Source organism: Cryptomeria japonica, chromosome 9, assembly GCF_030272615.1.
Source record: "Cryptomeria japonica chromosome 9, Sugi_1.0, whole genome shotgun sequence".
In the NCBI taxonomy this organism is placed as follows: Eukaryota; Viridiplantae; Streptophyta; class Pinopsida; order Cupressales; family Cupressaceae; genus Cryptomeria; species Cryptomeria japonica.
The window spans coordinates 181,376,590-181,389,852 of NC_081413.1; the positions used below are offsets into that span (position 1 = coordinate 181,376,590).

General features: G+C 34.2%; 2 protein-coding genes across 2 annotated transcripts; one reads left to right on the forward strand and one right to left on the reverse strand.

Annotated features, from left to right (window-relative positions):
• Positions 1 to 4,821: 4,821 nt before the first annotated feature.
• On the reverse strand, positions 4,822 to 6,111 carry LOC131038602 (ethylene-responsive transcription factor ERF024). The gene has a single exon (XM_057971092.2). It carries the CDS (start codon positions 5,745 to 5,747, stop codon positions 5,118 to 5,120), a length of 630 nt encoding a protein of 209 aa, XP_057827075.1. The 5' UTR covers positions 5,748 to 6,111; the 3' UTR covers positions 4,822 to 5,117.
• A 155-nt stretch (positions 6,112 to 6,266) lies between these two features.
• Positions 6,267 to 11,336, forward strand: LOC131038667 (ethylene-responsive transcription factor ERF024). The gene is made up of 2 exons (XM_057971169.2): positions 6,267 to 6,436; positions 10,434 to 11,336. The coding sequence occupies exons 1-2, from the start codon at positions 6,267 to 6,269 to the stop codon at positions 11,113 to 11,115; spliced, it is 852 nt and encodes a 283-aa protein (XP_057827152.1). The 3' UTR covers positions 11,116 to 11,336.
• The last annotated feature ends 1,927 nt before the right edge of the window (positions 11,337 to 13,263 follow it).

The window sequence follows — 13,263 nt, forward strand, 5'->3', positions numbered from 1 at the left end:
GGAAATTGAGTGTAGCCTAAGAATGCAACCTAGGAACCATTTCCAAACTCTTTCATTAGAGAACGAATTAGGCTCAACTTTAGTCTTATAGGAGAGTTCAACATTATGTCTAATTTTTCCCTTTAAAATGTTGATGATTATATAATGATTTAGATATGAAAATACAAGAACTCGGTAAAAAGGTTGCACAATTGACAATAATTAGCATAAATAGACAAATACAAAATTGAAAGTCAACTTAGAAGTACTGATCTAGAAAACAGGTTCAAAGGTGAACTTGTGTCTAAAATCTATGACTAAAATAGGAGGACTATGGAGTTAGTTACCATAGTCCAAATATGTGTCAGATCTTGGTTTAAACTACCTTCCCTTCAAATTTTAGGTTGAGATACCAAGACTATACTACTAGTTAGAATAGACCTGGAGGACTAGGGTGCTAGTGCCATGGAATAAACCTTTTCTATTAATTTTTTAGATAGAAGGCTTTGTCTCAGTCTACTATACACTCTTGTTCCTACAAACTGAGTCTGAAACCTACATTTGAACATGCAAATGCACAAAAGGGGAGGAAAATGGTGTTGGGTTGTATAGAGGTTGGCCTATTCAAACCTCGAGTATGTGTTAACCTCGATTAGAAAAGAGAGATTACCCTTGGTAGAGAAGATGTTAAATTTGAAATAAAATGATTGTACCTTTGAATGATTATGTAATGCACTTTGGGTAATTCCCTTAAATGTTGATGCAATAACATGATAAATCATAACAATATCTTGACCAAAAATTAAAAAGAGATTCAAGTTTTCTAATTAATATCAAGTGACTTTCCATACCATAATTGATGTTATTCCTCTCTAGAATATTCATAAAATTGGGGTTAAATCTTTCAAGCCCTTATGGAAGGATTGAAAATAGAATCCTAATACACCATGTTCCATAATAATAAGCTTCATAAAGGATATTTGGGCCTTTACCCTAATATTTTGTGGTTGGTTAGCTAAATCATCATTGAAAGTTTCAATCATCTCTTAGTTTACTTGGCACCACAAATTCTATCCTATCTAATTAGCTATTCTATCCTATCTAATTTTATCAAGGCCTTCTAGTTTGTCCTTTTTTAAATAATTTGAGAGTTCCTAATCATCATTATGTATTTTTTTATTAATTAGAGACTCTCAAGAATCCTTTGTGGTTTTTCACTAGAGCTCAAGAAACTTGGAATTTGATTCAGAATTTCTATAGGTCTTTTCTAGGCCTTCATTTTTTCATGGTATATGATTTGGTTAAGGGACTAACCTTGTTTTCTTTTCAAGTATACCCAAAGTTGATATACTTTTAGAGTAGAAATTCTCTTCAACATTTGAAAAGATAAAAATGTAGTTCTTCTTTTACTTAGGTCTAATCTTGAATTAGAATGTTGGAATTGCTAGATTATGAAAGATAAAGATGATCAAATGAATTAGAGATGACTCCTTATATAGGGTTCTCAAGGTAATTTTGCATTTAGGTCGACTTTCGATGGTCATATACTAAAGTTAAGACTAGATTATGTAATGTCAATGTCAACATGATGCTCCATATACCCAATAATATAGGCCACACTTTTGTCAGAAGTGGGATATTAGGGACTTTATATTGGATCTGATCCTAATTTTTGAATTGATGATAATTAAATGTGGAATAGTGTGTCTTGAAATTTAAAATATGATAGAACCCAAATAATCTTGAAATGACATAGAAGAGGGCAAACTAAAGCAAGGGCCCAAAAGGAGTATAAAATTGAAAGGGGTTAAAATTTACGACACTACACCAATATCATTAATAAATCTGGGAATTATCTCTCTTGATCAAAAATTTAAAAGAGCTTCAAGTTTTCTAATTAAGATCAAGTGACTTTTCATACCATAATTTTATTCCTCTCTAGATGATTCATAAAATTGGAGTTAAATATTTCAAGCCTTCATGGAAGGATTGAAAATAGAATCCCAATACACCATTCCATAATAACAAGCTTCATAAAGGATATTTGTGCCTTTAACATAATATTCTTGTGGTTGGTTAGCTAAACCATCATTGAAAGTTTCAATATTCTTTTAGTTTACTTGGCGCCACTAGTTCTATCCTATCTAATTAGCTATTCTTGAGCCTAAATTGATCTTTTTTTATTATGTTCTTTATCAAGGCCTTCTAGTTTGTCTGGGATTTTAAAATAATTTGAGAGTTCCTAATCATCGTATATTTTGTGGTTAATTAGAGACTCTCAACCATCCTTTGTGATTTTTCACTAGAGCTCAAGAAACTTGGAATTTGATTCATAATTTCTTTAGGTATTTTCTAGGCCTACATTTTTTCATGGTATATGATTTGGTTAAGGGGCTAGCCTTGTCTCCCTTTCAAGTATACCCAAAATTCATGTACTTTTAGAGTAGAAATTCTCTTCAACATTTGAAAAGATAAAAATGTAGTTATTCATTTAATACGTCCAACTATTGTTCATTTCTCTTTGTATACTGAAGATATGATTTGATTTATGTGCTTATGTAGATTTAGGTGCAAGCTAGTATTAAATTTGCACTTAAAGTGACTCATTTTTAAAATCTTTTGGATTATTGGGTTAGTGCTTTGTGAATTATTTCCAAGGTCTCATCTCCCTCTTCTCCTCCTCCTTAGGGATGTTCTAGTGAGGTCATAGCCACTCTTCAAGAAGATACCATGGTTCTTAGTCCTATGGATCTCAAGAACCTATAAATGAAGCTTTTTATGTCTATATTTGGTCTCATTCCTCAAAGAAAAATTCCATTTTTTTTTCTCATTGGTATGGTTTTTTTTGTTGGCCAAGCTCTAGCAAGTTTCGTTGACTAAATTGGCCACCTTTTTGAGTGATGTTCAATGACCTTTGGAGGACACTCTTGATGTTTGGAGAGCTCTCACTAGATGGGAATTGTTTGATGATAATTCTACTCTTGATGATGTTTGGGGACAACATGATGATAAAGACCCTTCTCCTATTGTATCTTTCATTTCTTTCATCTATTTGTGCCTCTACTTCCACTCAGCAAAGGTAAATTGTATCTTTCATTTGATTTATCTATTTGTGTCTTATACCCATTCCTTCATCTTTTGTTACATATTCTTTGAGGTTGTACCATTTTATCATCGACCTTTCTTTGTAGATATTATATAATATTATCTTTCTAGTTAATTATAAAATTAAAATAGACTTATTCATTAAAAAATGCTTTCACTTTTCATAATACTTATCATTATAATATTATAATACTTATCATTCGTTCATTCACTCACATATAAATATAATGAACCAATAATTTTTGAAAATGTTGTTTAAATCATAAACTTCCATTTAATTTTTTTTTAACCATTTATTAAAATTTGTGGATGTTTAATATCTATTACTCATGTGAGTAAATAGTATTTATACACAAATATATAATCTTTTTGTTTTGTTTTAAATTGTAAAAAAAAAAAAAAAAAACTATCTCACAATTTTATTATATATTTGATTTCCTTTGTTGAATAAATAGCATGATATGACATCATTTCTAGATAGTCAAACATTAGAAAACTCGACAAAGTCCAAAACTGTGGGTTAAAAAGCAAATAGACTTCATGGGCCGCATAGATTTTGGCAATGATGTAAAGAATGACTTAAAAAATTGGGAAAGGACATCCCAAAAGCCAACGGTTTGAAAATAATTGTTTTGAAAGTAGGCACTTTTAAGAAAATAAATAAAGTGAATGGTTGCCAACTAATTTTAATTAACTTATAAAATGTGAATTTTTGAAGTATTAGAATTTGGACATAAAAATTGAAATGAAATATAAAAGGAAGGGAAAACTGTTTTAAAAAAAAAAAAAAAATTGAGGTCAATTAATAGTTACATAAATTTAGGCATTTTAATTTTAAGAGGGATAAATGTTTTTAATTTGGAGTTATGAATTGTCATCCCTTACATAATAGTCAACAATAACATTTCGTGAGATTTGAATCTTGGTGACAAGAACAACACTAGTTCTAACTATCAATTAATACTAATATATATTTTTTTATATAAAATTGTATTAATAATGTTCAATTGGTGATAAGAAATTTCCACAATCTATAATATCACGAGAATGTTGTTTGTAGATTTTGGATTCAATTGAGTTCAAAATTTTTGCATCAACGTTTCAGATCACACTCATTGATCCATCATTAAGATGAGTAGAGCCAACATCCTGATGATGGATCACAAAATGTGATTCAAAATGTTGATGCAAAAATCTTGAACACATCTGAATCTAGAAACAACATTCTCTTACCGTTCAATTATTTAAATTTTCAAATTATATAAATTTAATTTAATCTAAAAATTTAGTTGAAAAATAAATTATATGAATTATTTTACCTCATAAAAAGAAGAATAATCCAGATTTTAATTCTAAAAATTGTATTTGAAAATAATTTGTATAAATAATTTTAAATGAGAAAAAAAAAAGAATAATGTCTCTTAAATAAGATTCATTTTATTGATAGTAAAATACAAAAACTATAATATCTCAATCTAAGATTTAAGTCAATGGGCCCTTGGTCTACTGGTGAAGTTGAATGGTTCCAAATGAGCCCACCAAGGATCAAGTCTTGTTGAGTGCAAGGCTTCTGACATTATAAGGGATGAGGGCGAGATTGTGCCCCAGTGCCCTTGCTGGGCTATCATGCTCACAGATCTGGACCTCCATAATAAAAAACTTATACACAACCACAGAATTCAAAAGTTGAAGAACTGAATAACTTCATAGAACCATATCATTCAACACAATGAAAGATCACAAGAGACAAAATATAACTTTTCACATTAAATAAATATCAGTGAAGTGCTTTACAACAAGGCAGTTTACGTTAAATTTGGCGGCCGTATAACTGTATTTATACATATTTTTTGGGTCATAAAACACAATTAAAATCGGCAGACTGTTTATTTCTTCCTCTCGACCATTTGAATTGAATGGATCGACCTATTCCACGCCACAATTTACTGCTAAAGCAAAATATGTTCCAGCGCGCTGTTAGCTGAATTTGCAGAAACTTTAATTAGAAAAAGACACTGTAAAATCAGTCTCGCTCAGTCATTCCAGAGCGAGTAAAGTGGTTCCACTGATTCACTCTCATCATCATATTCATGCATTCGAGGGGGCGTCACAAGAAGAGCCTCCGCCATATTCAGCACCATGTTCGGCGATTCCACCATTAAATCTTCCCACCCACCCACTTCACCCATTGACTGCATTCTATCAGCCTGTTGAGCTTCACCATTGCCCGATTCACAGCAAATTTCTCTATCAATTCCTTCTTTTGGGGGATCTGAAGATTGGGCTTGGGAGTATGAAGACTGAGGATCAGAAAACAGAAGTATTTTGTGCTCATCAAATGATCTCGCAGCCTGCGAAGCAGCCGACTGGATGTCTTGAGAATGAGATGAAATCGGGCGAGGCAACGTATTCACAGCGTGAGGGAAATTGAGCATGGCGGAGCTCCCCTTTAAAGACAGGGCAGCGGCATCATAAGCTCTAGCGGCCACGTGTGGATTATCATATGACCCAAGCCATATTCTCCTCTTTTTCTTTGGCTCCCGAATTTCAGACACCCATTTCCCCCAACTCCTACGACGCACCCCTATGTACTTCAATTCCTTTCTCTCTTCTCCTCTTTTACCCGAATCATCGATTGCTTTTCTCCCACTCCCTGAATTCATCACTCCAATCGGTTTTTCTTTTTCTATATGTTCCTGATGGATTAGACTACAAGTATAGCTCAAACTGACTCACTGAATTACGAGATCAATAAAGCACTTTCAGAATAATAAAATTTAGACAAATAACTTTTGAAATTCTTACTGAAAGCTAACAAGTAAAAGACCCAAATCACCATTCAAGACTTCTCTTTTATCTGTCACACTGAAGATTCGAACTTGAACTCCAGCTTCAACGACTTGGACTGATACCATGCGCTTATTGAGCTAAGCTTCAATGATTATTTCGTCTTTTAACAGCCAGAGCTTTTCAGTTCGCGAAAGGCCATTAATATAGCGAAATTCTTGTGGCCGAGGAACGATCACATTAGCTGGAATGCAGATCATTATCAGTACGCGCTCCGTATATCCTCCATCGAGAACGCGATAGAAAACGATTTTTTTAAATTATAACAGGCTTTCAGCAACGTGTGATTGGTAACTTTCGAGCTGTAGGCAATAAATCTGAAAAGATGAATGCCTATGGAATGTTCGTGTTTGCATAAAGTTGATAAGTTCAAAGTTCAAAGTAGTAACAGTGCCACCGGCGTGGGGTTCGAATACCGTACAACGCGTTTATGTGTGGCCTGGCTGGAATTGGACGACATGAAAGTTTGTATATTTGCACCGTCTTTTATCAAGGGACTGAACAAGTCTGTCTTGTACGGGACAGATGATGTTCATATGGGTCCATGCTTTTTTCACCATTAAACGAAGTATATATTTCTTAATTCTGTCAAAGCTGAAAATAAGTACAGGGTTCCGGGAGACACGGTTAAAGGTTGCTGAAAACCAGAAAATGGGTCAACAACATTGCATGACCCACCACCATTAGAATTGTTGTATTCATAAAATAAATGATTTGGATTAAATATTTCAGGAAGATTATTATGAAGTCTTGTCGAGTGCAAGGCTTTGACATCGTAAGGGAGGATGTCAGGGTTCTATCCTAGACAAATTTGATGGAATGGATAACCCTCAGTCCTTGGCTCTCAGTCATAGAAGTTTAAGCTATGGCTCATGTGTTGAGACATGGACCAGCTAGGATTCGAACCTAGGACCTTCCATACACTGCTGGAGTGTTCTACCACTGAGCTACTGGCCCCTCTTGGACCAGTCCATTGTCGGTCTGGGTGTGGCTTATTTCCAACACCAACACCCCCCCTTAAGCCACACCTCTCGTGTGCTTGGGGCTCCTAGCTTGGACTTGGCTCTGATACCATGTTGAGACATGGACCAACTAGGATTCGAACCTAGGACCTTCCATATGCTGCTAGAGTGCTCTACCACTGAGCTACTGGCCCCTCTTGGATGAGTCCATCGTTAGTCCAGATGTGGCTTATTTCCAACACCAACATCATGCTCCCATATCGGAAAGCTACACGTCTATGGGTTTGTATCAAATCCTCCATAAAAAAGAGAGGTAGTTGAGATAGATAATTGTAAAACATAGAATTACTTTCTTAGATAAAATTGATCTTCAAATTTAGGTTAAATCGTTGGAGTATTAATGTTTATTTAGTTGTTTTATTGATTGTAAAATAAGCATTTTAGATGTCAATTTCTATATAATTTTATGCTTTTTCTAAAAGAATTCCTTAATACAATCATATATCTACAAATGTCATAATTTCATGTAAAGTAAAGTCTATACCTCTAGCTTTCACCTATCCCATCCTTATCTACAAATTTTCTTACATATTTATCCATTTCTTATCTACACTCACACACCCTCCCATACAATTTGCATTTATTACATCATGTACATCCAAACATTTGTGAGTAGTGCACATCTATAGATATAAACCCCAAAATTCTAAAAAATTATTCAAATTTGGATAATTCTTAGTCATTCTACTAGCTATTGAACTAATTAAATCTTGACCTTTCTTCTTGGTGTAGTTTTTTCTTGCCAGGGTTTCTCCACATAAATCCTATGTCATGTTGTGATTTTGTTATTGCCAATTTATGCATTATTGCTACTAACTTATGCAAATTATAATAATAATTTATTTGTATTATAAGTTCACATAAGGTAAGTTTATTAAGCATCTTAAATAGATTGACCTTTCACATCATAAAGAAGGAAGGCTTTGAAGTAGAAGTGCTTAACTATGGTGTAGATGTATAGAGGATCCAATGTCTAAATTGTTTAGTCACACACCTCATTCGGGCCCTTATTTGTCAAACCTAAAAGTGATAAGATCAATGATAAAATCAAGGGTTTATTAATTTGTATTATAAAATTAAAAACTCTATATTTTATTGTAAAATATTTAAACAATGTGGTAAAAGTGTGAGATTATGAAAGGAGATAGTAATAAAAATTTGGGAATTATAAGGATGTGAAACAAGTGCAGAAGAAAAATAAGTTGATAATGTTCAAAGACCTTCCTATAGAAACAAGTGAAATGATTATTGAAGGATGGGAAAACCCAATATTAACTTATTAAATTTCTTCAACTATAGAAAAGTTATCTACTAAGTAATTACATGCAAAGGTGAACCTCTTAAACAAGACCAAGATAATTCATGCTTTAAGTATCTACTTGTTAGACTATGACTCATGAACAAATTGTAAAAAATCATTCTTCACTTGAGTATCTACTTGTTAGACTATGATTCATGTACAAATAATATCAAGCTTATGAATTAGGATAATTTCTCAAACGACTTTTTGATGAGAGGTGTTACCCATACCCCTAGTGTTCCATGAAAGAAATATCATCATCAAGAAAGAGAGAGGTGTGAATCCAAGTGTGAATAGTTCTAAATGGAACCTAAGTTTTCTGAACTTTTTTATTTTTTAATATTGATTATGTTCTGATTTTATATATATGATAACATTCTTCCTTTTAATGTCATTGTATAAGACCTTTCTACATAATAAATATAAATTACTATTCTTAAAAACTATATATTTGAATTATTTCAATGTCACCTTTATTTGTAATTAACAAATTAGATGTTCCATTTCGATAATATTCAATACAAAAGAATATAATTCATGCTTTAAACTCAGATGAATCAAATATATTTAAGTAAAAAACTATGAAGACAAATCTCAAAATTGGAAAAAACATCTTTCTTGTCAATCCGAACCAGTTCCAACAAGAATTGACTGAAGCCAGATATCCACAGAGAGGTACGATTCAGTTAAAAGCATTAAAAAAGTTGCCGACAAAAGTTCCCGCCATTGTACGGATTCACTCTGCGTAGTACTTTAAAAAAAAATGCTATCCATTGAATTTCAGTTGACACACAGCAGAAGATCGCTCTGGTTAAGCTTCCATAAAATAAATTCACAAAGTTCCCAACGGTAGAGATTTTATAGCATGATAATATCGATTTTTTATATTTGACGGTCGTATTCCTGTAATATTTTCATCTTATCAATTTAAAATGTGTCCCCACTGCCTACTTGCCTCCATTATTGCTCCTTTTCTCTGACTCTTATATTACACTAGGATTAAATATAAATTGAGCTTAAATACTCTGTGACGTGGATACTAAATACTCTGTAAAATGTTCATGAAGCTGACGGCTCAGAGCTGTCAAACAGGAGGTGAATGCGTCATTCGACGTACAACGCGTTAAGGATTGGCTCGCCTTGCTGTAACTTGATGAGGCCAATTAATTGTGAACTGATATTTGGTCGGATTGGGAACTTCTTTCTACTTCAAAATGATCAGACAAATTCCACTTGCATTAGGGGAAGAGCATCAATAGCCGTCATAGATAATTTTGTGTATTCATAGATTCTACATGGTACATTGGATTTTGATTTTTTTTTTTTATAGTTGTTTTTGTATGCGACGTAATGCTTATAGCTATTGATCTAGCTTCTTGGTAGTAATGATGCACGCTGTGGAATCAGTAAAGCCCAACGAAATTCTATACGTAACATGCCCCCCGGGCTCGTGGAATCAGCTATGTGCACCAAAGGTCAAAAAGTACACATTTCAAAGTGTCGCCTAATACCTAACTAAAGATGTTCGAGTAACCGTCCACTCAAAATCGCCAGTATTTGTGAACAAATGTCACAATAGTTTTGCACAAATGTTCCAATAGTGGTGCACAAATAGACCAATTATGAACAAAAAATTACAAAAAATAATCGACTATTGATATAAAACAAATTTATTAATGGTATTTTTCACTATGACAGCTATTAAGAATCCCTATGACAATAAGATGACAGCTATTAGAACTATGAGAGCTATTGGTACTCTTCACCTAATTGAAGATTAATAACAAACTTAGTGCAAAGCCACTGGATTTATGTAGTTAATTCGCATTGACGTTTGTGGATGAGAAATGCGCAATACCTTGACCCCTGAAAGTTTGAAACCGTCAATTTCATTACCACCATATATACTTTAGTCCTCGTACTACGTCGATGTGACGCATCTCTGCCAACTGCTTTACAGATTTATTTGTTGAATGAAATAAACGCACGTTCTTGAAGTTTCAAAGGCGAGGAACTTCTGAACCAAGCGCTTTCACTGCCAGTTTTGGCCAAGTTCAGCATGGATAAAGAGGAATACCGAAGCGTGTTTATACTAAATCATGCGCTCCAGCTGTGAACACTACTCGCACACGACAATATTCGCCTTATAATTGTAGCGTCTATGGACACTTGTTACACAGGCAATTTTTCGATTTCAAGTTCAATTTCAAGACATTGTTGAAGCGTAAACGAGTAATTGAGAACGGTATGAATTCGGTGAGTGAGAAAGGAAGGGAGGCCTTGAAGAGAAGAGAAGAGAGAAAGGAGTTGAAGTACATTGGAGTGCGTCGGCGGAGTTGGGGGAAATGGGTGTCTGAAATTCGGGAGCCAAAGAAGAAGAGGAGGATATGGCTGGGGTCATATGACAATCCACAAATGGCCGCTCGGGCTTACGATGTGGCTGCCCTCTATTTGAAGGGCAGCTCCGCCATTCTTAATTTTCCTCACGCTGTACACACGCTGCCTCGCCCTCTTTCCTCTGCCTCTCGGGACATTCAGTCAGCTGCTTCTCGGGCTGCCCGAACATTTGAACCGCACGGACCACTTCTATTTTCTGCTCTCCCTTCGGATGGCCAAGTTCAAGCTTTACCAGGTCCTGAAGAAGAAATTAACACTCAAGTTTGCTCTGAATTGAGCAATGTGGAGTTCACAATGCATTCAAGTGAGGTGGATCCCTTGAAGGATTTGTTGATGCAGTCGCCCAATATGTGGATGGATATGGCGGAGGCACTCCTCCTCACGCCTCCACGCCCAACTTACGAATTTGATGATACTGATTTACTGGATCCTCTGTATTCTATCTGGACTGACTCGGCCATCTAATAAATTCATTATTATATTGCCTAGTGATGGACTGCGCAGGGCATAATAATCGGCCGTGACCTAATGCAATCGGTCAGAACATTGTTATGTGAATAGTTTTAGTTGAGTGGCGTAGGAAGGAAAATACATACTATTGTTGGAAATTTCATGGCTGTAGTATACATTTTATACATTTTTATGGATTTTTGGAAATTTCATGGCTGTAGTATATATTTTGTACATTTGAATGGATTTTGAAAATTTCATTGTCTTTTAATTTACATTTAATTCATATGGGTGACATGTTTTTTCATTTTTTATCTTACAATAAAAGTAAGGACAGTTGAAAAAATATATAAATTTTATTCATCTTAATTTGTGTTTATAGATTTTTTATCTCTTTTTAAAATAGAATTAAGGTAAAGAATGTTATCTATTTTCAACTTTTAATATTAAAATTATAGATCATTGTTAATTCAATTAAAATTATAGATCATTGTTAATTCTAAATTGTTATGAGGTTTTTTTTTTATATAAGAAATTTTTATTGAAGTGAACAACATTAATGTGAACTTGTAGTTGAAGGTAATAAATTCATAATTTTGGGGTTCATCCCATAGCTTGTTGGTGAAATGGTGTTGTTGTTGTTGTTGTTGTTGTTGTGACTAACAAGGTTTAAATTCCCGCTAGGCCATTGTGATCATAGGTTTGTTGTTGGGTACTGAGGATCTTGGAGAGGAAAATTGATCGTAATGGTAAGATGGGAGGGCCTAAGAAACATTCAAAACTCATTTCTTGTGAGGTGCTTCAAAAAAATATTGAGTTGTGGAAAATCTTTGACAATGCTAGCCTCATACCCAAGTTTTCTTGGCAATGAAATTGTATAACAACCATCTCCCTTCTAAGTTCTACAATTCTTGGGTAGGTGGTGGTCATGATTTTGAATTTGCATTTCTCTGTGATCCCTATGATGATTGCCAAAGTGATGGTTTTGGAATGCGTTTGTTTCAAAGTGGCTAGAAGAAGCAATGTGAAATATCAAAGGTTCAATGACAACTTCTTTAGGGAGGGTGAAAAGGCAAAGTGCTTCCAAAATGGTTTCAATGGAGCTAATCTTCTTGCTTTGCGGGGATTGGTAAGTTTGCATGTTATGAAGTATTTTACCTTAGAGGGATGATCCATGGCTATTCACGGATACTACTTCTCCATTTAGAATTATATAAAGCATAGTAAACATTTTCTTCTTCCTTTTTATTTGTTATTCTCACTCCAAAAATGCATTACTACTACTACTACTACTACTACTCCCCATCCTTTTGACCAAGGTCTCATAATGACCTTATACAAGTACACCCTTGCCACTATTCCTCACTCCAACCCTAGTCTAAAATAGAGATCTGTGAAGATTAAATTGATAGAGAGTAAGCCTCATACTACTACTCAAAACCATAACAATGATGAAATTCAAACTTTTGGATGGAGAAAAAGCTAAAATAGAGAAAGACACTGTGTAGATTGGTGGTGATGTTCCATCTACCCCATCCATACCAAAGGAATTATTGAAAATAATCCCTAAAGAAAGGAAAACTCCCTCTTTTCATAACCCTATTTCAACAAAATAGAGGAAGCTAAATTATAACTTGGGCTTGGGTTTGAGGGAAGGTAGTATAGATATTCTTGATGGAGGTGGCGAAGTAGGAAAATATATATTTACATTCACAAAAAAGAAGATCAACAAGACCTTCTAATGTTGCTTCCCAAGGTGAAATATTTGATTGTAAAGGGAAATAAATTGTGTTTGAGGAGGATGAGGAGTTTAATCCCCAAAAGGATGAAGAGAGCCTTCGGGAAAGCTCTCATTAGGAGGAGGAAGGAAACAAGGGTATAGAGGAGGATTGTTTTAGATGTATTAGTGAAGAGGATAAAGATGAGGAGGAAAATGTTGATGATGAGGCCAAGGTTAATATTGGGGAGGAGGATGAAGATCATAACAAGGTTGAGGATGAGATGGATAATGGGACTAAAGTTGAGTTTGAAAAGTAAGTCCGTGATATTTGCATTGATAATAGTATTGAGGAAATCAATGATCCTAGGGTTCAACTTGATGATCTGCATGTTTGTATTTCATCCCTAGAGTCTATGGTAGATCCATCTAACCATGTAGAGAAA